Source organism: Phoca vitulina, unplaced genomic scaffold, assembly GCF_004348235.1.
Source record: "Phoca vitulina isolate PV1807 unplaced genomic scaffold, GSC_HSeal_1.0 scaffold7, whole genome shotgun sequence".
Lineage (NCBI taxonomy): Eukaryota > Metazoa > Chordata > Mammalia > Carnivora > Phocidae > Phoca > Phoca vitulina.
In genome coordinates this window covers 69,770,228-69,796,295 of record NW_022589710.1, presented here as the reverse complement: position 1 = coordinate 69,796,295, position 26,068 = coordinate 69,770,228, and the positions used below count along the sequence as shown (strand labels likewise).

Below are 26,068 nucleotides of genomic sequence, written 5' to 3'. Positions count from 1 at the left end.
ACATGGGGCATCTGGATGGCTTAGTCAGTTAAGCATCCAACTCTTAATTTGGGTTCAGATCATGATCTCAGGGTCTTGAGATCGAGCCCTGTCGGGCTCTGCGCTGGGCGTGGAGTCTCTTTAACGTTCTCTCTCTCCCTCTCCCCTCCCCCGCGTAAGAGTAGTAATAATAATAATTTTAAAAATAAAAGTAAACATTGCTTTCACTGTGTATTTGTTAAATTAGCCAGTTGTCATTTTGTTTACCTCCCAGTATGGATATATTTTTTTTCCCCCCTTTGGTTTTTTTCTTTTTTTTTAAGCCCAATGTTGGGACAGAAAATACAGTATGGATATTTTTTAAGTTTTATGTGTGAAATGGATTAGAATATATGCTTATCAATTTTTTTAAAGTTGCTAATATCTTAAATTTAAGACCATAAAAAATGAAAAATTACGTTTTATTTTTGCTTTTTTTTTTTTTTAAGATTATTTGAGAGAGAAAAAACACGAGCGGGAGGAGGGGCAGAGGGAGAGGGACTCCCCGCTGAGCAGGGAGCCTGACACGGGGCTTGATCCCAGGACCCCAAGATCATGACCTGAGCTGAAGGCAGACATTTGACCAAGCCACCCAGGTGCCCCTCTTTTTGCTTATTTTGAGTGTTGTAAAATAACACCTTTATTTGAAATTTTTGTGAAGTGAGGAACAATAATGTACAGAGAGTTTAGCTGCTTCTTTGGGTTCATTATTTTGGGAAGGGAGGTTTTAAGAGAATCCTTTTATTTTTTAGACTCACAGTTCCCATAATGACTGGACCTAGGGTAGCCAAGTGAGGTGTGAGATGTCCTGCCCTCTGGGCTCCTCACAAGCTTTCTAGGGTGAGTGCCAGGCTTCAGTGCACTTTTATGAGTCCTCATGCTACACTGAGAAATGCTGTAAACGTCTCACAGTGAAAATATAAGTATAGGGGCACCTGGGTGGCTCAGTCGTTAGGTATCTGCCTTCGGCTCAGGTCATGATTCCAGGGTCCTGGGATCGAGCCCTGCATTGGGCTCCTCCCTGCTCAGCAGGAAGCCTGCTTCTCCCTCTCCCACTCCCCCTGCTTGTGTTCCCTCTCTCGCTGTGTCTCTCTCTGTCAAATAAATAAGATCTTAAAAATATATATATATGTAAGTATAAAGAAAACTGAGCTTAGGTTCTGTTGCTCATAGTTGAATTTGATGAGTAACCTAATTCCTTCCATTATGAGATTATTTCTTCATTGGTCAGACTCACTGAAAACAGGGAGAAACTGCATTTTACTTGTCTTAGTGTCTCAGATTATACCTGGCATAGCGAGGGCAAGTGAATTTTCGTGGTATGGTGGTGGTGAACACGTATCGCACTCAAACAACTCCAGTTCCCGTGACCCCTTCACAACTGCCCTGCCATTTGTCCTCCGTCACGTACTCGCACTGCGATCTCCAGCACGTAGTTTCTTTGTTCACAAAGCTTGTTGCCACTGCTGCTTCCAGCCTTGCCAGGCAGACAGGCATTAGGGGACACGGTCAGAAGGAAAGCCAGAAGGGCCAGAGGAGGCTTGGGTTAATGAGGTGTTGAGAAAAGTCTGGAGGTGCCTGGCTGGCTCAGTCGGTGGAGCTTGCGACTCTTGATCTCGGGGCTGTGAGTTCGAGCCCCATGTTGAGTGTAGAGATGACTTAAAGAAATGGAATCTTAGGGAAAAAAGTCTGGAGAGGCAGTTAAAGTGGTGAGGAGGAGGATGTAGACTCTTCATAGGAAGACAGAACAAAAGGCAGTGTGGGCTTTTGAATTTGGAAAGATGCTGTCTTTATAGGGTGATAGCATGTGGTGGAAAGGTGAGGAAGCACCGAGTTGTTTATAAATCCACTCAGCAGACCTTGGTCGTTGTCGGGGCTGTGGCCTGGGTGCCATGGGCACTGGGTGGGCTAGGACCTGCAGCTGGCCGGGGCCAGGAGTCTCTCGAAGTCTCTCATTGGTTAGAGCGTCGCTGGTATAAGTTTTCTGTTAGGTAAATATTTTGTTTATAAAAGCATTGTAAGTTAGGGGCGCCTGGGTGGCTCAGTCGTTAAGCGTCTGCCTTCGGCTCAGGTCATGGTCCCAGGGTCCTGGGATCGAGCCCCGCATCGGGCTCCCTGCTCGGCGGGAAGCCTGCTTCTCCCTCTCCCACTCCCCCTGCTTGTGTTCCCTCTCTCACTGTGTCTCTCTCTGTCAAATAAATAAACAAATCTTTAAAAAAAAAAAAAAAAAGCATTGTAAGTTAGAGGAATAAGTCTTTCAATTTATCATTTTGTAAGTAGATTTGTGGAAGTTTGGAGAAAGAAGGGGATATGACCAGATAAGTGATCATGGAGTTGGGGGGCCAGAGGCTTCTGTTTTTCTCTGTTCTTGTGGAGGGTTGGGGAGTAGTTAGACATGGAGTTGGGTGGCCATGTTTGTTGTGAGAAATGGGAGCGCGACCTGCGTTTCATAGGGAGCATAGACCCTTTCCCTAGAGTCTAGAGTTTAGGTAGAATGTCGTGTGAGCGGGGCCTGAGCCACGGGGCCCCAGGTAGCAGCCCCTGCTGGAAGGGTACTGGAGCAGGCTGGAGGCTGGGAGGTGTTTCCTCTGGGCCTGCATTTGTTGGAGCGTGCTGGACCTGCACCCAGAGAGCTTTTGCGGCAATTGTGCTGCTCGTGGAAGTGGCTCATCCTGTGACCTGGAGCTGAACTCACTAGGTAACTCTGCTAGGAGGGACCTCAGTGAGCCCAGGGAACAGGATTTGATTTCTTCTTCCTCAATGCAGTGAAAAGAAATAAGCAAGGAATTAGGTCATAGGTTTGTTTGAATAAATTGAGTGCATATAGAGAATTAAAAATTGTAAGGAGGACTGAGTTGGCCTGGAGAGAATGCACAGTGATAGGCCCATCATAAAAGGATTGAATTTGCACTGAAAGTTTTTGTTTTCTTAAAAAACTGAAAAGGTGCTTCTGTTTGCTAAATTTTCACATTGAACAATTAAGGGAATATATACTAACATGTGAAATGTTGCATATTTGTTGACTTAACAAGTTTATGGTGGTTGGTGTTGTGTTTTGTTTTTTTTAAGATTTTATTTATTTATTTATTAGATAGAGAAACAGCATGAGATGGGAGAGGGTCAGAGGGAGAAGCAGGCTCCCCGCTGAGCCAGGAGCCCAACGTGGGACTCGATCCCAGGACTCCGGGACCATGACCCAAGCCGAAGGCAGTCGCTTAACCAACTGAGCCACCCAGGCGCCCGTGGCTGGTGTTTTTCTAACCCATTTAAAATACAATTAAATTACACAGGGTGGTGCTGCCTTTGGCAGCATATATGCTGAAAAAGTGGAACAATACAGAGAAGATTAGCACGGCCCCTGGATGACATGCGAATTTGTGAAGTGTTCCATATTTTTTTATGTTAACTATACTGGAATTAAAATGAAATGTAAAATAAAAAACAAAGTTACACAGGATGTTCACTTTGAAAGGATTCCTTGAGCTGTACATTATGATATACAGTTTTCTGTATGTAAGATCTACTTCAATACAGTGTTCCTAAATTACAGTGTATATGAGCATATATGGAAGATACACATGAATTACTTATGCAGCTTAGCGTTGCCAGAGACAACCCAATAGAGCAGTTGAACGTCTCCTCTGTGATCTTTTAATTGATGTTGTAAACCACTGGTAGGGAGGAGAGGCCAAAGACTGTTTGTTTAAGTTGTAAAATTATGAAATTAATGTAAATTGAAAGACTTGGTGCATGGACATAGCTTTTCTCTAGTCAGAAATACTTCTAACAAAAAAGTTCTGAAGATTTCAAAAAATATCTTTTGTTGTCGTGATCAGAAAATCCAGTAGGTGGAAATTAGCAACCCTTTATTAGAGTTAAAACAAAGTTCGGGCATTTTGATGGTTCTGCCAGGCTTTTTTTTTCCGTAGAATAAACAAATTTCTTTTCAAATGGAAGTTTCTGTATTTGGCAGTTCACAGTGTCTAGTTTTGAAAAGGGGCTTACTCCATATTGTTTCCTCAGGAAACAGGGTGGGGGTTCCAGTTGAGATTGTTGAACAAATCCTGGTTCCATTTTTCAAGAATGTGCTTGAACATCTTAAGATATGGGGAAGCCTGGAGCCGGCGGAACAGGGGTCACAAAAGAATGGAAGGTAAAAGGGTTCCTAAGAGTACAGATGAACCTGGAAGTAGAGAGTGGTGGTCTGGGGAGGGACCGGGGCCTCCACGGTTAGCACAGAAGGGACTGGAGGAAGACGAGCAAGGCTGGCACTGTAGCTCTGCTCCCTCCTAGTTCTGTGCCCTACGCGTGTCCCTTCAGCTTTCCCCCACGATTCCTCACCCAGTGTAGGGCTCTTCCAGTCTCCACACAGACGAGTTAGAAAGACTGGGTCATAGTGCATGTAACATGGGTAGTTACACGCGGGTAGTGTGTGTGGTAAAGAGGAGCGTGTTATACTGTTGGTGGAAAACAAGGACTGTGTCCTGCTTTGCCACGTGGGCTGTCTGCTCTGCGGCAGGTTGTGTGAACTTCTCTGCTTGTTTTCTCATGTCTAGGATGGGGGTACAGTAGTACTTACCTGAGAGTGTCCCTGTGAGGCTCAGATGGGTTCATTAATGGAAGGTACCTAGTCCAGCGCACGACACATGATAAGCACAATAAAAACGCCTGATGTTATTATCATCGTTAACAGAGGACAAGGACATGCCTTCCAGTTCCATCAGTTGCCACTCCTCTAGATCTTACTTTTTTTTTTTTTTTTTTTAAAGATTTTATTTATTTATTTGAGAGAGAGAGAGAGCACAAGAGGGGGGAGCGGGAGAGGGAGAAGCAGACTCCCCGCTGAGCAGGGAGCCCGATGCGGGACTCGATCCCGGGACTCCAGGATCATGACCTGAGCCGAAGGCAGTTGCTTAACCAACTGAGCCACCCAGGCGCCCTAGATCTTACTCTTTTGTATTCATTTCACAGATACAATTCTGTCGATAACGGGTCAGTCCTTGGCTTAAGCCGTATATATGGTGTTTTTAATGAGGTATTTGTATTTTTAGAATCTTCTATATATTTCAGCTTCTCAAGACCAGGTGGCAGTGAAGATGACATTTGTCCTCAGGTGTCACCTACACACTTTTTAGGTTGTGTATCCTCAAAACATTTGACGTCCCCATTTATTCAAATATACCCTTAAATAACCAGTCCGAAAAGAGGAATGTCATTTTTATTTATTTATTTATTTTTAAAGATTTTATTTATTTATTTGACAGAGACACACACAGTGAGAGAAGGAACACAAGCAGGGGGAGTGGGAGAGGGAGAAGCAGGCTCCCTGCTGAGCAGGGAGCCCGATGCGGGGCTCTATCCCAGGACCCCAGTATCATGACCCGAGCCGAAGGCAGTCCCTTAACGACTGAGCCAACCAAGCGCCCCAGGAATGTCATTTTTAATACACATTTGCAAAAGTTTGCGTAAAGTTGGGCCCTGTTTTTAAAAAATTCCAGTACAGTTAACAGTGTTATATTAGTTTTAGGTATATGATATAAGGATTCAACAATTCTATCCGTGACCCAGTGTTCATCAGAATAAGTGTACTCTTAATCCCTATCACCTGTTTACCCTCTCCCCTCTGGTAACCACCATTTATTCTGTATAGTTAAGAGTCTGTTTTTGGGGCGCCTGGGTGGCTCAGTTGGTTAAGTGACTGCCTTCGGCTCAGGTCATGATCCCGGAGTCCTGGGATCGAGTCCCACATTGGGCTCCCGGCTCAGCGGGGAGCCTGCTTCTGCCTGTGACCCTCTCCCCTCTCATGCTGTTTCTCTCTCGCTCGCTCTCAAATAAATAAATAAAATCTTAAAAAAAAAAAATCTGTTTTTTGATTTGTCTCTCTTTTTTCTTTGCTCTTTTGTTTCTTAAATTCCACGTATGAGTGAAATCAGATGATATTTGTCTTTCTCTGACTTATTTTACTTAGCATTATGTTCTCTAGCTCCATCCATGTTGTTGCAAATGGCAAGGTTTCCTTCTTTTTTATGGCTGAGTAATACTCCATTATGTATTACTACATCTTTATGCGTTCATCTATCAGTGGACATTTGGGCCATTTCTGTATCTTGGCTATTGGAATAATGCTGCTGTAAACATAGGGGTCAATATATCTTTTTGAATTAGTGCTTTCATATTCTTTGGGTAAATAGCCAGTAGCAGAATTACTGGATCATATGGTAATTCTGTTTTTTTAATTTTTTTTTTTTATTGTTTGGTAATTCTGTTTTTATTTATTTTTTTTTAGAAAGAGAGCGCAAGATGGTGGGGGGGGCAGAGGGAGAGGGAAAATCTTTTTATTTTTTATTTTTTATTTATTTTTTTGGTGGGCAGCAAAGCAAGGTTTATTGAGCAATAGCAAAGTGACAGTACAGAGCTCCCAAGGAGAGAGGGGACCCAGAGGGGTTGCCGGAGAGGGAAAATCTTAAGTAGGCTCCACACTTGGCACAGAGCCTGATGCAAGGCTCGATCTCACAACCTTGAGATCATGACCTGAGTGGAAATCAAGAGTTGGACACTTAACTGACTGAGCCATCCAGGCACCCCAATGGTAATTCTATTTTTAATTTTTTGAGGAAACTCCATACTGTTTTCCACAGTGGCTGCAGCAGTTTGCATTCCCACAAGTTGGGTCCCTTTTTAATATAGTATGTGGCATATTTAAAAAACTTTCACTTAATAAAAGCTGTCAACAAGAAAGAAAAGTTCTTCTGTACAAACAATTTGTATTATCCTAACTTCTAGAAAAGAAGCTATTTTAAGATCCTGATGTGTATGTGTTCTGACACTAGAGAAGAACGATTGTGCAGATACGCAGATAACCTACATTCCAGCCTGAGTGTGTTTTGTTCCCTGTAGGTTGGAAATCCACGTGTAGAACTTACCCTCTCCGAGCTCCAGGATATGGCAGCTAGGCAACAACAGCAAATTGAAAATCAGCAGCAAATGTTGGTTGCCAAGGTGAGTTATAAAAGCAGAGGTGGGAAAATGTTCAAAAAGGGTGTTCTTTAATGGTTATTTTAGATTGGAGTTACTGCATCATGAGTACCACTTGTAAGTAGGACCATGTCATGGGAAGTGTTGAACACAATGTCTTTCTGGTAAATGAATACTGTAGCTTCTTAAAGTTGGGAAGGGGTCAGAGCAAGACCCTTCACATGCACATTCAGACACTCCAGAATAGGAAATGGTTGACCTTTGTTCGCCAACTGGAGATAAAATTTGGATGAAGACACTGGTCATGGGCCCCTGAGACAATGACAGTTGGTTATCCAGGCTTCCCTTTGTGCCACTCTACACAGAGTTTGTTTGGTTTCTTACAATGCTGGGCAGTTAATGCTTTTTATATACACCGAGTTCTGCATTTGTCATTGAAATGCTGTAACAAGATTTGACATTTTTCTTGTCACAGACTGAAAAAAATCAGACCTATCACTCATGCGTGCTGGAGAATATTCATGTTGTAATGATCTCGAATGTTCTGAAACTGCTATGAAAAACTGCGATATAAAGAGAACATGTAAACATTTCTGCCTGGGTTCTTGTTGCTTTCTCATAGAGAGATTGACCTGATAGCCAAATGTCCAATCCCACTTTTCTCACTTATCAAGGGGCCATATAATTCATGGTACTAGCCGCCACTTTGTGGGTATGTAACAGCATAAATTGGACTTGTTTTTGGAAGTTGTCTTGCAAAATTTATTGGATTTACAAGAATAAAAAACAAGAGTTAAGTAATTGGGAAGTATTTCCTCCCATTAATGAGATTTCTAAGATGAAATGTACATAGTATTATGCAATTATAGCATTTTCTAGTTCGGCTTTTTATTTCCTTTCCAAATATTGATCCAAGAGTATTACTAATAAAAAGATTCTTGGGTATTTTCAGCAGTGTAAATTACAAGTTAATGCTAACACATATGCTTTACATACTCAAGTGCATGTTTCCTGACTTCAGAATGCAACATATGACTCCTGCATCATCACATTTAGTCTCCTCCTTACTTAGATCTATTTTATGCATACGTGTAGGACCATGAGTATTTCATGTCAACTGTTACCCTCAAAGTGTGTCTTTGTAGGGAAATAGGGAAAAGACTATTGAAGAGTATTGCACATATTTTTATTTTAGGACTGTCCTGTTCCTATTTGACTGTAGAATGTTTCATTAATTTTGAAGAACCTATCCCTCAAGGAAACAAGCACTTCTTGACTGTCCATTGTTAACTTAGCAAATTAAAGGTTTATTTCCTTACCGATCACCTTGTCTGTTTTCGATATAAGACCCTCTGCTCATCAGTGCCCATTTCCTTTAAGAGGTAACTAGGGGCATTGAAAAAAAAAAAGGTAACTAGAGGACCTTGGGAAGCAGCTTTGTGGCAGCAGGAAATGTTGACCTGACAGCGGGAAACGAGGACTGGACGTGGCTTCCCAGACAGGAAAGAGAGGAGATTGTGTGAGTGCATGGGATGCGCAGGCCTGACATTCTCCTGCTGGGAGATGTTCTGAGGAAGTGTCTTTATTAACCGAGCAGTGTAGGTCAGTGTGCATAATAAAATGCACCTGGAAACGTCTTATGGTGAGCGCTGTAAAACATCTTCAGACTCTTACCACCGCTCACCGATGTGTGCCCAGTAATGTCAGTTCTGTGTGGGCTAGTGTTTGCAAGGTGGCGCAAGCATTTCTCTGATATTAAGATGGGTGATCTTGTGGGGGCCACCCAAACCTTTTTCATGTGTGACCGTGATTATGTGCTTCAGTTCTCGCCGTTGCCTGTTTCCCTCTTTTGCTAGGAGCAGCGTTTACATTTCCTAAAGCAGCAGGAACGCCGCCAGCAGCAGTCTATTTCTGAGAATGAGAAGCTTCAGAAATTGAAAGAACGAGTCGAAGCCCAGGAAAATAAGCTGAAGAAAATTCGTGCCATGAGAGGACAAGTAGACTACAGCAAAATTATGAACGGCAATCTGTGTACGCTTGCGCGGCCGTGCTCAGCACCCACACTTGGGCATGGATAAAATGAAAGGGTCCAGCTCCGGACACTTTCACACAGACCCGTGTCAGATCTTGCTATAGGAAGTGCACTGAAGTTTTGCTCTGTTACCTGCATCTAAAAGGACAGGGTCAGTTAGGTTAAATGGTCTGGGAAGGTCCTTGGTTACATCTGTAATTTATTAGCTGCGCTCTGGACTGGGGCTGCAGGGCCACAAGACTGTGCTCATTATGAGGGTCTGTTTTAATTGAACAGCTTAAACTTCATCTGGGTAGTAAGATAAACCATACAAATGCTCACTTTTTATTTTTGTGTGTGTGGATTCTTTGTTTTATTATCAATTCAGTTAGAGCCTACTTTGTGTTCTGTTAACAAGCAAGACAGACTTGGATTCCTGCCCTTATAAAGCCTTTGCTCTGTGGGTGCCCCGAGATTCCTAAGTGGCCTGGCCAAGCTAGCCTTTGGACGGGTTGCCCTAACTAAACAATATTCAGTAGTTAGTGCACATAGAGTTTGCTGTGTGGGCCGTCACATCATGTGTTCCAGAGGCTTGTTGAAAAGTGTGTTGGATTATGCATATCACAGTTCTCCCCCCAAGGTCTGACACTAGATGACGTTAGAGCCGAGTTGAATGTATAGAAATGAAGACGAAATCACAAAGCCAAAATAACAAAATACCACGGGAAAAAGAGTATCAACTAAATGATGTTTTTTTCTTTATTGCTGGGAAATTATAGCTGCTGAAATAGAAAGGTTCAGCGCCATGTTCCAGGAAAAGAAGCAAGAAGTACAGACTGCGATTTTACGAGTTGATCAGCTCAGTCAGCAGCTGGAAGATTTAAAGAGAGGCAAGCTGAGCGGGCTGCAGTCGTACAGCGGCAAGCTGGCGGGGCCGGCAGCAGCAGAGCTGAGGAGACTGTGCCAGGAGCTTCAGGTGACTCGCTGGGTCCAGGGACCGTGACGTGGAACGTCTCTCAGGCTTTCTTCCCAGCGTGGGCGGAAGCCTCGGAAACTGGAAACAATGAATGGATCCTAGGGTAATAGTAGGCACAAACTACTCAGCCCAAAGAATTTTTAAAAACAGTTTTGAGATATAATTCGTATAGCATACAACTCATCCATATAACATGTACAATTAAGTGGTTTTTAGTATCTTCATAGAGTTGTGCATCCACCACCACGATTAACTTTAGAACATCTTCACCCCCAGAAGAAGCCACGTGCCTCTTTGCCATCACCCCCCACCCCCACCCCTAAGCAACCATGAATCTACTTTCTGTCTCTCTGGATTTGCCTATTCTGGAAATTTCATATGAGCAAATCTTGCAATATGTCATTTTTTGTGACTGGCATCTTTCACCTAGCATGTTTTTGGTACAGAAATTCAGTACAGAATCTAATTGGCAATGTAATGAACTAGGAAAAAATTAAGCTTTAGATGATATTCAGGGTTTCTGTGTACACTGTTTTGATGAGCTAGATGCCTGTTGTTACATCCTCTGTCCCACTCCGCTGGGGCTGCTCTAACAGACCTCCACAGCCCGGGGGACTGAAGCACAGATGTTGTTTTCTCACAGCTCCAGGGGCTGGGAGTCCCAAGACTGGGTTCCTGGTGAGAGTCTGCTTTCTGGCTTCTTGCTGTGTCCCCACAGCTTGGTCTCTCTCCTTCTTCTTACAAGGGCACTAACCCCATCATGGGGGCCCTACCCTCAGTACCTCATCTCAGCCTAATCACCCCAAAGGCCCCACCTCCCGATACCAGCACCTTAAAGTTTAGGGCAACATACGGATTTTAGGGAGGACACAAACATTCAGTCCAGAACAGTCCTCAGGATTTCCATTTCTCAGAAGTTACCATTCAGCAGGTGATTTTTCAAGCCAGAAACAAGTTTTGCAGTTCTGTTAGCACTTGCCAGAAATATTTTTATATCATTTTATGAAATGAAAATAATTACAGAGAATAAAATTGCTTTTGTTGCTGTTAAGTTCTCTAACATAAATGCATAGAAATAACTTACGACTTCTTGTACGCTTTAAGCAGTTGTTAAAAGTGCAGAGTTTTTAAGGATATTTGGGTGATGAATGTGGTATATTTACCCATATATACCCATACCCAAGCTTCCTGACTGTAGTCTAGACCTCACAGTGCATGTTGCCTCCTGTCTGGTGCACGCGTGCAAGTGTGTGTTCCTAGCACACGTGTGCATCTGGGAGAGCCTGACAAGACTTAACCTCATGTGTACGGTGCACGCTGGCGCCTTCTGTGGGTCATTTTTTTAAGTGCTGGCTACAGCCCACTAGCATGATACCCGTACGTTCCAGCGGGCGAGCGAGGCCATCCTTCGTGAGTTCCGTACTGTCTCCACATAAGGTGCTCGTTCAGTGGACTGTGTGGGGCGGACACGTGTACTTGGGTCCCTAGAGGACGTGCTCCAGGCAGGTGTCTGTGACACGCCATTCCCAGGGCCCATAGTCGTGGTCTCTCACAGTCATCACTCGCACAGTCGCTCCAGATGCTCCGAAGAATGTGTGTGTTTGCAGATGTAGAAGAACTTTGTTCTGGCCTCATCCATGCTGTACCTGTAAACTATTCAGTGCGTGGGTGACAATGCATATATATAAACACGCATAAGTACTTGATACTACTTTTTTCTTTTTTTTACTTTCCCTGGAAATGAGCATTTGACTGTTTAATGCAAATCATAAAAGTTGTATTTTTTAATTTGCAGATTCGTAACCAGCTTAACCAGGAACAGACTTCAAAGCTCCAGCAGCAGAAGGAACTCTTGAATAAACGCAACATGGAGGTGGCCGTGATGGACAAGCGGATCAATGAGCTGCGTGAACGTCTCTATGGGAAGAAAATTCAGGCATGTGAGAAAGAAAATAGTTGTGTGAGATAAACTAAAAATGATTCAGCGTGCAATTGCACAGGTTCACTATAATGGCATTTTGCTCCCCCCATTTGCCACAGCTGATGAAACATACATTGGCCGTAAACCGTAAAAACCATAAAAAAAAATGACAGTAACAAAAACTCTCTTTCCAAAGCCACATTTGTTTCCTGGTGGATGGAATGCAAACCATCCCTGTCCACAGCCACAGCTGGTGTTCCCTGACCACCCCCCACCCCCCGTGCAGTTCTGTCCCCTCCCTGGGGAAGGCTCTGGCGTCGCAGCGCCTGGCTTGGTCCCACTCTGCCCCTGTAAGCTGTGCCACGTGGGCACATTCCCTGACCTGTGTGCAGACGCATGTCCTTGCTGTCAATTGGTATGTCCGGTCTGCCCCAACAGTCATCATGTGGATTCTTAGGATAACCCATGTGGAAGGGCTTTGTAAACTTTCAAGCAAAGTGCCATGTAAAGGGTTAGTGCTTTTTTTTTTTTTTTTAATTTCAGTTAATTAACATATAGTGTATTATTTGTTTCGGGGTATAGGTCTGTGATTCATCAGTCTTATATAATACCTAGTGCTCATTACAACACGTACTCTCCCCGATGTCCATCACCCAATTACCTCATCCCTCCGTCCCCCTCCCCTCCAGCAACCCTCAGTTTGTGAAGCAAAATAAGTCAATCTGAGAAAGACAGTTATCATAAGATCTCACTGATATGGGGAATATAAGAAACAAGACAGAGGATCATAGAGGAAGAGAAGAAGAAAATGAAACAAGACAAAACCAGAGAGGGAGACAAACCATGAGACACTCTTAATCAGCAGAAATAAACAGGGTTAGTGCTTTTTAAAAACCTTTATTTGGTATTTTGACTTTCAAAGGTAATAAATACTCTGAAAAATTAAAACAGTACAGAAATACTTGAAGGAAAGTGTGAAAGTCCCTTCCACCCTGTTCTCATTCTCCAAGGATGATAATTTTAATGATTCCAGTCTTTTGCTTAATACAGACAACAAAGTATTTAATTTTTCATTGAAAATGGAATTGTAAGAATGATATCATTCACACTGTTCTCCTCATCTTTTGTTCTAACTGCAACATGGGTATCTTCCCGGGTCATTACCTCCCTCCTTTTGAAGCTTCGGTAGAACACGCATGTCCCAGGGCCTGTGGCCCCTTTCCCCAACCCCCTTGCCAGGCCGGGTGCCCCCAAGTCCTGCCATTGCTCTTGGCACTTCAGTGAGCACAAGCATCCCGAGAGCCTGTGGGAGAAGGGACCCCTGTGCACCGAGTCCGGCTGGATGTGGCGCCTGGCCTGCCTTCCACGGGGGGCGTCAGGGTTTGAAGGAAGCAGGGCCTGCATGCGGAGCTGGAGTGAGAAGAGCGGGCTGTCAGCTCGCCTGGACGCTGCTCCCCAAGTGCCCTCATCCACTCTCCGTAATTAGTGCTTTCCCAGTGTGACAAGTGGCCTCTTGTCAGCTGCTGCTGTACTGAAGGCAGCCCTCGGGAGGCGAGTGTGGGCGTCTGGGGCTTGGCTGGGGTGGGGGGCGGTCAGGCGGCGCCTGCCCCTTGTTGGAGTGTCCTCGGTGGTGGCAGGTGACAGCTCTTATTTACAAATCGGTCTCTTCTTGTCGTTCTTAACCAGAGGGTCAGTGGCTAATCTGGATAACTCTGTGTTTTCAAATAATCGTTTTCCTTTCTTCTGTCAATGAGCAACACGGAGACCGTGGGAGAGGAAGTGTACGTGCTGTCCACACTTGCTCACCCAGCACTCTCTAGCTGTGCTCCGTCGGTCAGGCTCTCTGGGGAAAATAGAATGAGGGCGTATGTGGAGAGTGATTGACCGACGCATAGATTGACTTGAAGTGATGGGCATGATTGTGGAGGCTGCACACCTGAAATCTGCAGCCTGGACACACGGGGGACTGTGGATGCCACTGCTCCCGTCGGCAGGTCGTCTGCAGGCCCACCTCCCTCTTTGTCCAGGCACCTCAGTCTTTGTCTCTCAAGTCCTTCCACTGATGGCAGGCAGCCTGCCTGCATTATGGAGGGTGGTCTGCTTCATTCAGAGTCTGTTGATTTAAATGTCAGTCTCATCTAAAACATACCTTCATGGCAGCCTCCAGACACGTTTGACCAAATATCTGGGTACCATGGCCTCACCAAGTTGACACACAAAATTAAGCATCACAGATAGCTAGGTAGATGTTACTTCTTGCCTTTCACCTGGTACTTCAGGTGATCTTGAAGTAATTGGTGCCTCTGCATAGATGTGTCTCCACCTAAAGGTCCTAGGCACCTGTGGGCAGTTGGGAAAGTCCTGGGCCCTGTCCACAAAATGATACACGCTCATGTATGCAGAATTCTGCAAACAATTCTAAGAGGTTATGGATCTCTCACAGCCTGTCTCAGGGCCCCTAAGGCGTCAGTGATTCTCCAGTTAGATCCCTGTTGTGGACCCTCGTGCTGGGCAGCATCAACTGTCACTGTCGTTGGCTCTAGTGTGGTGTCCTTGCTGAGAACAGCAGAGCTGTCCTCAGGGCTGACCAGGGCCGGCATGGCTTGTTCAGTCCTTACAAGAAGCCGTATCATGATTTTCCAGACACGGGCACAGAGGTTTAGAGTGACTAAGTCACTTGCACTTGCCCAGGGCAGCACGGTGAGTAAGTGTTGCAAAGCAGGATTTGAAGCCAGGCTCAGAGCCCAGGCTTTGACCAACGCCTCTGCCCACCTAGGAGAGGGAGGGCATCCCCTAGGGAAGAGGGCTCCGTGGAGGTGTCCTGGGAAGCTGTTCGGTTCTGCCGTCAGCTCCTGTCTCTCCTCGCTCACAGATGGGTAGGAGATGTCAAAGAGAGAATCACTCATACGGGGCTGTGGGTTGTGGCCTTTCTTTCAATGCTTGCCCTTTCTAGATACTGATTTTTCAGGATGATGGAGCTTCTTAAGGGCACATGATCTAGTGAGTGGTTCACATGAGAGCAGACTGTCACACTAGGCTTGTGATTTCTTTTCATTTAGAACCTTAACTCTCATTTCTTCCCGTTCTATAGCTGAGCCGTGTGAATGGCACGTCGTCCCCGCAGTCGCCGCTGAGCACCCCTGGCAGGGTTGCTGCGGTGGGGCCTTACATCCAGGTGCCCAGCGCCGGCAGCTACTCTGTCCCAGGGGACCCCATAAAGCCCCAGTCTCTTACTATTGCCTCGAGTGCTGCCCATGGAAGATCCAAATCTGGTGAGTGGCCCGGGTCCTCATCTTGGGGGAGAGCCATGGAGGTCAGCAGCCTCGGAGGAGTCCCCCACAGCACCCCAGGCTCTGCCCACCCTCTGTCTCCCCCGAGGCACTTTGTCTTCTGGCCAGTTTGGGACATGTGTGCCACCGCGGTAATAATATGACCCTAAATTGAGGACAGATTCTCTTTATTGAGCTGAACGTCTTTACTGTGTGGCTTTTCAAAACACGAATTACTTAAGGCCAGATCCTCTCGTGCCACGGGTTTTGTTTCCCTGTGAGGGCACTCGAGCCTGCTGCCCCCCAGACAGAGGGGCGGCCTGTCCGGAAACAGTGCACGAGGGCCGGTCTTCCCTTTCCCCACCCGGCTGGTCGTAATCGATGCACAGGTCGATAGAGCGTGGCGGTGGCCCTCAGCCGCGCCGAACCGTGTGGTGTGACGAGCACCGGGCTGGCGTGTAGCTCTCCTGATGGGATGCTTGCCGACCAAGGGCAGGTCAGGCTCTCCAGCGAGAGTCTGCTCTCCTTTGTCAGAAGAAGGCGGCTGTTTTCTAAACACTGAGAAGGCAGCGCTTCTCTGCTGTAAGACTTCCTTGCTGCTGGGCTGCCGCATTTCCCCACAGCACACGGAATCGCGGAGCGCGGTACCGACAGGACGGCGTCCCTTCCCTTAGGACACTGAACTGGGCAGTGCTGAGGGCTGATGTCAGGACTGGTGATAGATCTGTGCAGGCTTCTGTTCGCTCGTGGGCTCTTGCCCAGCACCTGGTCTGAGCAGCAGCAGGTCTGCCACGCCTGCTGGGGGGTGCGGGGTTGGTTCTGACCCAGGCAGGATAGGCCACACCCCTGGGCTCCGCTCCTTCCACGGCCATGTCGCGGCAGCCACCCGGAGCGTGTGCTTGGTGCGAATCTCCAAGGGCAGCTTTCTTAGGGAAGCTGTTATTTATAGCTTGAACCACCCTACAGTGGGAGTAGATACTTGTCTGCTTCCAGTGGCAGGTAATTAGCACAGCCAGTCCTTCTCTGCTGACTTCACTTCAAACACTTCCTGGGCCAAGGACATCTCCCCTCTTCTCTGTGGGTGTGTGCTGGGCCACCTCACAGGGGTCGCTGGGAGAAGACACCCTTACAGGACCCGGAGAATGTGTCCCGCAGAAGTTCAGCTGCAGCCTAGGTCTTTCCACCACCATGCAAGGTGACTGGACACAAGCAAGCTGTGCCCCCCACACTGGGGGCAGAATCTTGGCCCCGGCGTGGAGCTGGGAGGAGAAATCTCCCCGTGGGAACTCTGACTTACGCTGTCGACTGTCCTTCTGGTTCCGTGTCACACAGATGGCCGTGGGAAGCCCAAAGTGACCAGCTTGTGGACAGTGTCAGACCTTGACGTCGGGCCTGACTGCAGCTCCTCAGGGCGCTCTGCAAACCCGTTTGCAAACCGTATGTCGGCTGGCAGGCCCGGTGGGGCGCTCTGGCCCTCTCTGATACTGCTAACCCAGCAATCATTTGTTTTCCAAACTGACAAAGGTCTGCTCATCCCATCTAGGCTTGAAAAAAATGCCACACTTCCTTCAACAGACAGGTGTGAAGTTTGGGCTGGGCCACACACACCAGCTCCTCCTCAGGAAGGGTTTGACAGATGCCGGCACAGCAAGGGGTTTTTGGTTTCGTTTTTGAGAAATTAAGATGATTTTCTGAGTTCATTAAAGACTTTAGATTTAGCTCCTATACAAGAACCTCCCATCCTACTTGAAGATTACTGTCCCTTTATAATTCTTTATAATGAAAATAAATGATCTTCATTCTGCACCCCCTGCCTCATCCTGAAGAAGGAAATTCCCAGTTCCGTCTTCAGTCCCTTTGTGGCTGATTTCCATAAAACCTCCCATCGCTGTGGATTTCAGAAGCAGCTGGCTGACCACACTCCCTGAGACCCCTGGGGCCGGCCCCTCCCTCCCTCCCGAGTCTGCCGGGGCGCTGTTTGTTTCCCCATCAGCCCATTGTGGCCATCACCATGTATCCTTGGTGACCTTGTGTGTGCTTCTGGCCCACACATACCCCCACACCTAAGATACAACCAAGGGGACGTGAAGGCACATGCCTGGAAGAGGCTGACCGGTCACGCAGAGCAAGGTGGTGGTTTGGACTGGGGCCTTGGAATGCCTCACCAGCGTCCTTGCAGCCTGGCTGGAACCGTCCTGGACCCTGCAGCCTGGAGCCGCAGGAGGCTGCCCCTGACAGGGCCCCACGGGGCCCTGAGGCTCTGCCCCCCTCACTGCACGACAGGCACCTTCTGCGCTTGTGCTCAGAGCACATGTGAGCGTTTACTCCCCGTCTCACGGGTCACAGCTCTTTTCGCAAGCACTGTTGTCCTGAGGAAGAGTGATTTCCCTGCTGCTTCTCAGTTCTCCCCACCTGCTCGTGCTGGCTGGTGGAGTGAGGAAAGGGAGGTGCTGTTCCTGTCAGAAGGGCCCCAAACAGTCCCTTCTGATTTCTGTTCCGTTCATGTGGCTGATAGGGGGGTCTGCCCCACTTGGGTCCAGTCCCTCACCGGTGTCTGTGGTCGGGAGGAGCGGGAGCCTGAGTCAGAGGCTATAACCCGACCCCTGCAGATGCTGTAACTTACTTATGTCACTGTGACTGCTAGGAGGGATTGCTTCTGCACCCTTTCTCAGTTTGGAAAATGCATTGTTTAAAAAAAAAAAAAATCTTTTCAGTGGCTTTCCTAAAAACATGGGTTCGACTAGCTTCCTAATCACTGCAACAAGAGTAATAGCTTGCTACTCCGATCAGTGGGAACTTGTGCCGGCCTCTTGTGATCTGGAATTATTCTAACAGATGAAAGTCAAATTTTTCTTTTACTGAGCAAGTAGTACAAGTCAAACCTGTTACGAAGTCAAAAGACAGATTTTTTTAATTGCTCTATGTAATTGGTGTTATGTTTGAAAAGTTAAGTGCCGATGCTTATTTTATTTATTGGTGTTGATGTAGTGGATTTGACCTGTATTTAGATGGGGGCTTGGGAAGGTTTCCATGGTCCCCTGGCCCCTCGCCTGGGTCGCAGCAGCCCCGTGCGCGGTCATCGAGTCTCCGTACACGTGAGAGCGATGCCTTGCCAGTGCACGCCACCCTCGGGCTTGCCGGGTGCTGGCCTGTGTGTGGGGAGGGGGTGGTCGGCCGCCTGGTTCGTGGAGCCCCCAGCCGATGTGATCTCCCAGAAGGTGATCTTTGCTTCTCACAAGGGGTTATTCTTAGGTTGGTTCCACTAATTTCAGGAAACATTCTACTCAAATTCTGTGTTCTTTTCAAGCCAATGATGGAAACTGGCCGACATTGAAACAAAATTCCAACTCTTCAGTGAAGCCCACTGGTGTGGACTGGAAGGACTCAAGCATGGAGGGTCCTCTCAAGCAGGGGACCGTCTCCAGCCAGCCAACACCCTTGTCAACTTTAGGAGCCACGGAGAAGCTGGTAGGCCATTTGTCTTTATCACAAAACACCAACAGGATCCTCTCTGTGTCACTGTTGAGCCTTCATTTTCATGTAAGGGGTGAGAGGTTTCATGAGGCAAATTCATCCTGTGAGTGTCTAAGTATGACCAGGTCTGAAGACGTTCATGGACCCCGAGCCCCTGAGCAGCACGCCGGTGTAAATGTGTCAGAGTTGATCTGCTGCCGGTGGGCAACGGGCCTGCCACCTTTGATTCCCACAGCGTGTCCTGTGCCTGGCCACGTGCTGATTGGAAGGATTACAAGTCCTACTTTGTATTCTCTTGTGACTATGAATAGAAATATGCTTAACTTTTCAAAGGGTGACTTTTTCTTCTTAACATCTAAATTTAGGGCGTGGAGATGGGTAAAGTGCCACCCCCCATCCCTGGTGTCGGCAAGCAGCTGCCTCCGAGCTACGGCACGTACCCAAGTCCTGCACCCGTGGGCCCGGGCTCCACAAACTCCCTGGAGAGGAGGAAGGAAGGCAGCTTGCCCAGGCCCAGCGCCGGCCTGCCCAGTCGGCAGAAACCCACCCCACTGCCCCCCGCGGCCAGCAGCCACCCACCAGGTTCCTCACAGCAGATTCAGCAGAGGATTTCTGTGCCTCCAAGTCCCACGTACCCACCAGCGGGGCCCCCTGCATTCCCAGCTGGAGATAGCAAACCCGAACTCCCGCTGACTGTGGCCATTAGGCCCTTTCTGGCTGATAAAGGGTCAAGGCCACAGTCCCCCAGGAAAGGACCCCAGACAGTGAATTCAAGTTCCATATACTCCATGTACCTCCAGCAAGCCGCACCTCCTAAGAATTACCAGCCAGCAGTGCACAGCACCTTAAATAAGTCTGTAAAAGCAGGTATGGTGGGTTCGTACTCTTGTCTTGGGGCTAACAAATTATACTCTTACTTAAAATGCCAATCTGTAGCCTTATGTGTGGACCATGCACTATTTAGGATTAAAACTTTGATTCTTACGTACAGTGTGGCCTTAGATGTCCACGTGGGATTGGGGTAAAAGGTGACATGCATGGAGCGGTTTTGTAGCAGCCTCACATAGGAAGCTCTCCCTTCCTGTCTAAGCACCTGCCTCCCTGTGGTACTTGGGAAGCCCAGCTCCCAGAATTTCCTCTTTTTCTCCTGCTTTGTGGAAATGTATGCAGAAGCTTTCCAAGGGCAGGGCTCTGCCCGGATGTGGTCCTCCTGGCCACCTGGCAGAGGCTGAGCCAAGCCCCTGGACGGGAGGCAAGGGTGTGTCTGGTGCTGGGATAGCCCACCCCGTGCCCGCAGGGGAGAAGAGCCCTGGCGTGGTGAGGGGCAATGAGCCCTAGGAGCCGACATGTCCTGGGGATGCAGGTGAGAGAACAGAGCTTGGTCTCATACATCCCGGGGCAGGTAGTGACTGTGACCTGCACAGCAGGGTCCTGTGGGTCAGAGCTGGGCTAGGGCCTCCTCACACATTCTTGGGTGTGCGCCGCAGCTTCCAGACTCCTGGGAGTGCCCAGCCACCCCGAGCCCCAGCGGAAGCTCCCTGCTCACCCTGTGGCAGGGCTCTGGCCCCGTTCTCGACAGCTCCTGGGCCGGCGGGCAGAGCCTTCCTGTCTGAGGCAGGCTATGTTCCACAGCGCGAGACTGAGCCTGAGGGTCAGATGCTATTTAGGGATGGTGTCTTCCTCCTTGGCCAGAAAACAAGGAGGGTTTGTTTGGGGTGGGGAGGTCGGGTCTGTAACCACTTTTTTTTTTTCATTTGAAAAAGCCCAGACTCTGGAAGTCCAAATGTAAAAACCGGTGAGAGAGACACTCTGTCTTCCAAAGGGAGTCAGCAGGGAGGGGGAGGGTCTTTTATCAGAGGGTTCCTGGGGGATTGAAGAGTCGGCCTCAGCCACAGCCATGCAATGACAGGACTCCGTTGCCCCCTGTCCTCTGTGTCTCCTCCAGTGTACGGCAAACCCGTGTTGCCCTCCGGCTCAACGTCCCCGTCGCCGCTGCCGTTTCTTCACGGGGCGCTGGCCCCAAGCACGTCGCAGCCCCAGCCACCTTCAGAAAGCACCGAGAAAGAGCCCGAGCAGGACAGCCCAGCCGCCCCCGGAGACGGCGGCACCGGCTCGGGCACCGTGGAGAGCCTGCCGCGGCCGCTCAGCCCCACCAAGCTCACACCCATCGTGCACTCGCCGCTGCGCTACCAGAGTGACGCCGACCTAGAGGCCCTGCGCCGGAAGCTGGCCAACGCGCCGCGGCCCCTGAAGAAGCGCAGCTCCATCACGGAGCCCGAGGGCCCCGGCGGGCCCAACATCCAGAAGCTGCTGTACCAGCGCTTTAACACCCTGGCGGGGGGCATGGAGGGCACCCCTTTCTACCAGCCCAGCCCCTCACAGGACTTCATGGGCACGCTGGCCGACGTGGACAATGGAAACACGACCAACGGGAACCTGGGAGAGGCCAGCCCTGCCCAGCCCACAGCCCCGCTCCCCGCTGAGCCTGCCCCGTCTTCGGACGCCAATGACAACGAGCTCCCTTCCCCTGAACCGGAGGGCCTCATCTGTCCCCAGAGCACCCACCAAACGGCTGAGCCTGCCGAGGATGACAACAACAACGTGGCCACAGCCCCATCCACAGAGCAGGTCCCCAGCCCTGGGGCCGAGGCCCCCTCACCAGGGGAAGACCAAGCCCCCCCAGCACTGCCCCCCGCTGTGCCCCCACCAGGAGCCTCTACGGTGGGTGTCGTCCTAGACCAGGGCCACGGCTTCCTAGTCAGCCAGCCAGTGTTTGTAGAGCACCTGCCTGTGTCAGCCACAGTGCTGGGAGCGGTGGGGCTTGCCTGGCCCTCGTCCCTGCCGCCCTGAGGCCGAGGGGAGGAGAGTATGGCAGTACACAGATGGGGCTCTAGAGAAGTGCCTGGGGCCGCGGAGCTTTCACCGAGGACCCAGTCAGATTCCCCCAGGAAGGGAAGCTGCGCTGGAATTTGAAGGGCAGGCCACGAGAGGAACCTTCTAGACAGGCCCCTCTGGTGGGAGGTCAGTGTTGGAGCAGAGGGGGAAGTGGGAGTCTGCTGTAGTTGGTAGGAATGAGTTGCTGACTCCCGAGCTTGGCTGTCACCCACTTCCCTCCCCACCACGGGTGCTCTGACGAGCCAGGGCCCAGCCCCTGAGCCGCTCTCCCCCAGGGCACGCTGGCGGGGCCCTGCGAGTGGACATTCCTCTTGATGCCAGGGCTGCTCAGCATGGCTGGGTGCACTCATTAGCTCCAGCTTCCGTCCCTGTCCCTCCTTCCCACAAGGGCTGGGTGCGTTGGCACATGACCTTTAAATCAAAAGTGTGCTTCCTTCTCGGCAGAGCAAACGGACCAACCTGAAGAAACCGAACTCAGAGCGGACGGGGCACGGGCTGAGAGTCCGGTTCAATCCTCTGGCACTGCTCCTAGACGCTTCTCTGGAGGGGGAGTTCGACCTGGTGCAAAGGATCATCTATGAGGTGAGCTGAGCTGCAGCTGCAGGCCGGGGCTGCCCTGTGTGCTGGGAGGTGGGGTTCACAAGCACCCTGTGTCCTTAGGTGGAAGACCCTAGCAAGCCCAACGACGAAGGGATCACCCCCCTACACAACGCCGTCTGCGCCGGCCACCACCACATCGTGAAGTTCCTGCTGGACTTCGGGGTCAATGTGAACGCCGCCGACAGCGACGGCTGGTGAGGGTCCCCGGGGCACTCGGTCTACAGTAGGAGGCGGCCCCGAGCCGTCAGGACCCAGGGAGGTGCAGAGGCAGGAAAGCATGGGCTTGCGCAGCACCTTACCCGAGGCTGCCTTGTCCGGCCGCCCGCACCAGCTCTCCGGGTTCTCTGGGGGAAGGCACAGCTCTCGTCGTGCGTTGCACGTACCTGATTATTAATGGTGTGGGCTGCGCATTTGGCAGATTTTTACTCTTTGGTTTTATTTTATATATTTTTAAAGATTTTATTTATTAAAGAGAGCACAAGCTGGGCGGGGGCAGAGGGAGAGGGAGAAGCAGACTCCCCGCTGAGCAGGGAGCCCGACACGGGGCTCGATCCCAGGACCCCGGGATCATGACCTGAGCTGAAGGCAGACACTTAACTGACTGAGCCACCCAGGCACCCCTCTTTGCCTGGTTTTAAATGGTCGGGTGACCGGTATGGAAAGGAAGCTCAGAGTCCTGCTTTAGTTGGACATTTGCGTGGCTGCCCGGAGGGCCCTCCTGCTGCTGGGCAGGCCCCTGGGTCTCCTGTAGATTTTGTTGTGAACTTCAGGCACCTGTCTGTGGGGTTTGAACATCTGGGTCTTTTAAATTGTGGCAAAATATGCGTAACGCCTTCCACCGCTGCCCCGCGGGGGCCCGTGCAGCGTCGCGCCGTGCGTTCCTGCTGTCGCGGGGTGCACTGTGGGCTGCTGCTCAGGCCCCTCGGGGCCCTGGCCCGTTCAGCAGTGCACGTGCGGCCTGAGACACTGGGTGAGGAGAAACCAGGCCATTAAAAAGACCAAGCCCGAAGCCCGTGGGGCCCCTGGAGGTCCCTGGCCAGCCTGGGCAGTGCCTCGCGGCGCGCTCACCCGCCCTCCGTTGCAGGACACCGCTGCACTGCGCCGCCTCTTGCAACAGCGTCCACCTCTGCAAACAGCTGGTGGAGAGCGGCGCCGCCATTTTTGCCTCCACCATCAGTGACATTGAAACTGCGGCGGACAAGTGTGAGGAGATGGAGGAAGGCTACATCCAGTGCTCCCAATTCCTGTACGGTACGTGGGCGCGCGGGCGGCCTGAGCCGCAGGTCCCTCCCCCGGGCACGGCGCGGATGTGTGCGTGGGGCTGCCGGCGCAGGGAGAAGCCTGCTTCTGCTTGGGGAGCAGCCCCCCCAGCCCCGGTCTCATCGGAATGGAGGTCACGCTGTCCCTTACGCTCATTCCTAAAAACACGTTTGAAAATCCATGTTATCAGAAAGATTCTTGCCAAATTTCTAAAAACAAATTTCTCTTTGTGTCAACGGGCCCCCTGGGTGGAGCAGCTGGGGGGCGTAGGGGGCTGGGCAGCAGCCGCCTGTCCATTTCTGGGGCGCACCAGGGCTTGAAGCACAGCGGAGGGTGCTCCAGGGTGGGAGCCCCCCATCCCCGTCCTGTGGTGACCATCGATGAGGAGTGCGCCGCTTGAGGAGTGAGGCTCGTTCTGGTTTAATTAAGGCACTTGCATGGGATCAGACTTTGGGAGCTGGAACAGCACTTCTGCCCCAGGGGTTAAACCGCTGTGGGTCGTCTGCGCCACACCTAACTCTGCCCAGCCCTGCCCTTGACCCTGGGGACGCCATGACAAACGGAAGTGGGCCCCAAGCTCCCCGAGGCCACAGTCACAGTGACAGCTATGCCAGGAGGAGGGTGGCGGGAAGTAGCCGGGCCATCGCCCACCCCCCCGCCCGCACCCCCCCCACCCCGGCTCTCAGGGTCCCCGCAGTCACTCCAGGCAGGAGCCGGCTTGGTGGCTGTGGTGTAGGGGCGCGGAGCTCTGCGGCCGCTGTTGGGGGCTCCCCACACCCAGGAGCAGTCAGGTGGCTTCCTGGTTGACTTTTGGGAATTGTTCCAGGTGGCGGTTGTAAGGTTGACCTTAAGGAGCGCCTCGGCTAGCAGCACACCTTTGTCTCCGGCCCCAGCACTTCAGGAGCCGGACGACGCCTGCCGGGCAGAGAAAGGGTGGGGACAGGGCCCCCTGACCGCGTGCTTACTGTCTCATCCCAGGGGTGCAGGAGAAGCTGGGCGTGATGAACAAAGGAGTGGTGTACGCTCTGTGGGGCTATGAGGCCCAGAACAGCGATGAGCTGTCTTTCCACGAAGGGGATGCCATCACCATCCTGCGGCGCAAGGACGAGAGTGAGACCGAGTGGTGGTGGGCTCGCCTTGGGGACCGGGAGGGCTACGTGCCCAAGAACCTGCTGGGGGTAAGTAAGCACTGCGAGCTCGCTGCTCTGGGCTCGGCCTGGTCAGTCCGGCGGTCCCGTCCTGTTCTCCCCGGCCCGGGGCTCCGCGTGGGGGCAGATCCTGTGGGGCGACATGGTAGGAGACGGCCATTCTCCACCCTCAGCGCCGCCTCTGCGAGTGGGCGAGTTTGCAGAGGCGGCAGGAGGCTCCGGCAGGTCCGCGCTCACTCCGTGGGAGCTGCAGGCGCGCTTGCTGTGGAGCCCCGAGCACCCTGATGCGGGAGCTTTGGCGAGCAGCGCCCCCCCGTCACAACTCCGTGGTCCGACACGTCTCTGGGTGGGGGGCGTGCGGGTTGCTCCCTCTGTTGGGTTTGTAACTGCCCTCCGCCCTTCAGCAGAGCAGGTGCCCCGCGCTCCTCCCACACGCCTGGCGGGGCTGGCGGATGCGGCTTCCGTTCTGCCGAAGTGAACCGGGCCGAGACCCAGAGATGCCGGCCTGGAGGGGAGAGGGGACCTTAGAGCCACCGGTGCGGGTTCTAGGTGGTGCCAGGTGCTAGGAGAGGCTGTCCTGCGTGGGGTACAACTCGTAGAGGGAGTTGGGACCTCAGATGATGGGTGGCCGCCGAGTGTCAGCCCGACAGGGCAGCCAGCTGTGCGGCTCTCTGGGCGCCCCTTCCGTTCAGCATGCCGTGGCCTCGTCCTGACTGTTCCCATTGCTTCCCAGTTGTATCCACGGATCAAACCCCGACAGCGAACGCTAGCCTGACCTTCCCTTTGAGCACTGCACGGGCTTGCCAGCAGAGGGGCCGGCAGAGACCGCTGCTTCTCCAGGAAAGCTGAAGCTAGACATGGTTTATAATGGTGCTCACTTCAGCAGACAGCATCCACAATGTGAAATTCCTGCGGTTTCTAGGTGAGGCCCTTTCTTCAGTTTGCCCATAACTGGGAGAGGTACTTTTGCCTCCAAGAAGACTGAATTTTGCCAATTACTGTAAATCCAAATAAATATCCAGCTTTCTAAACAATTGTCCCTGTTGCCAGTAAGAATCCCTGGAATTTCCCTGGTTGGTTGCCAATGAAGACGAACCCTCTTACTGACTTGGCCCCAAGGCCGTCCCTCGTTCTCGATGTCGCCCCCACCCCAACACTAAAAACTTGCAACCGCAGTCAGGTGTGCCCCCTGCTCGAGCCCGCCCTGTCACTGGAAGTCCTGGCACCCCACCGCCCTTCCCACCCTCACCACGTGCATCTCTTCCTTCCCCTACCAAAGGGGCCTCCGTATGGAAACTTCTGTCAGTGGTGGTGCTTGGTGCGTGTGTCCCGGGCATTGGTGTAGGTCACCTGCATACAGGCTGGTGGTGCCGGGCTGGACCAGCACAGCGCAGGCGCCGGGGCCCTTAACCAGGAGCCTCCAGCCAGCACCCTGCCTTCCCTGCAGCCTCTTGCTGCTCAGGTGGGCCGGGGTGGGGCAGACGGGGCGGGGGGGGGGGTGCCTGCTCGGGAGGGCGGGGG

General features: G+C 50.9%; 1 protein-coding gene and 1 non-coding gene across 7 annotated transcripts in view; both read left to right on the top strand.

Moving 5' to 3' along the window:
- Positions 1-26,003, top strand: part of PPP1R13B (protein phosphatase 1 regulatory subunit 13B) — a 90,274-nt gene extending 64,271 nt beyond the window's left edge. For 3 of the 6 annotated variants that reach the window (XM_032406019.1, XM_032406020.1, XM_032406016.1), the window contains 13 exons: positions 6,916-7,017; positions 8,850-9,024; positions 9,784-9,980; positions 11,776-11,916; positions 14,993-15,173; positions 18,478-18,638; positions 19,010-19,511; positions 20,590-21,365; positions 21,984-22,121; positions 22,200-22,333; positions 23,224-23,390; positions 24,378-24,577; positions 25,281-26,003. In XM_032406019.1, coding sequence (XP_032261910.1) covers positions 6,916-7,017; positions 8,850-9,024; positions 9,784-9,980; positions 11,776-11,916; positions 14,993-15,173; positions 18,478-18,638; positions 19,010-19,511; positions 20,590-21,365; positions 21,984-22,121; positions 22,200-22,333; positions 23,224-23,390; positions 24,378-24,577; positions 25,281-25,322 — 2,916 coding nt within the window. In that variant the 3' untranslated portion in view covers positions 25,323-26,003. The remainder of the gene's footprint in view (positions 1-6,915; positions 7,018-8,849; positions 9,025-9,783; positions 9,981-11,775; positions 11,917-14,992; positions 15,174-18,477; positions 18,639-19,009; positions 19,512-20,589; positions 21,366-21,983; positions 22,122-22,199; positions 22,334-23,223; positions 23,391-24,377; positions 24,578-25,280) is intronic. The other 3 variants (XM_032406015.1, XM_032406017.1, XM_032406014.1) reach the window with 3 other exon arrangements.
- On the top strand, positions 3,315-3,415 carry LOC116633484. The gene has a single exon (XR_004299747.1). It is a non-coding gene; the product is annotated as a U6 spliceosomal RNA (small nuclear RNA).
- Positions 26,004-26,068: the final 65 nt, after the last annotated feature.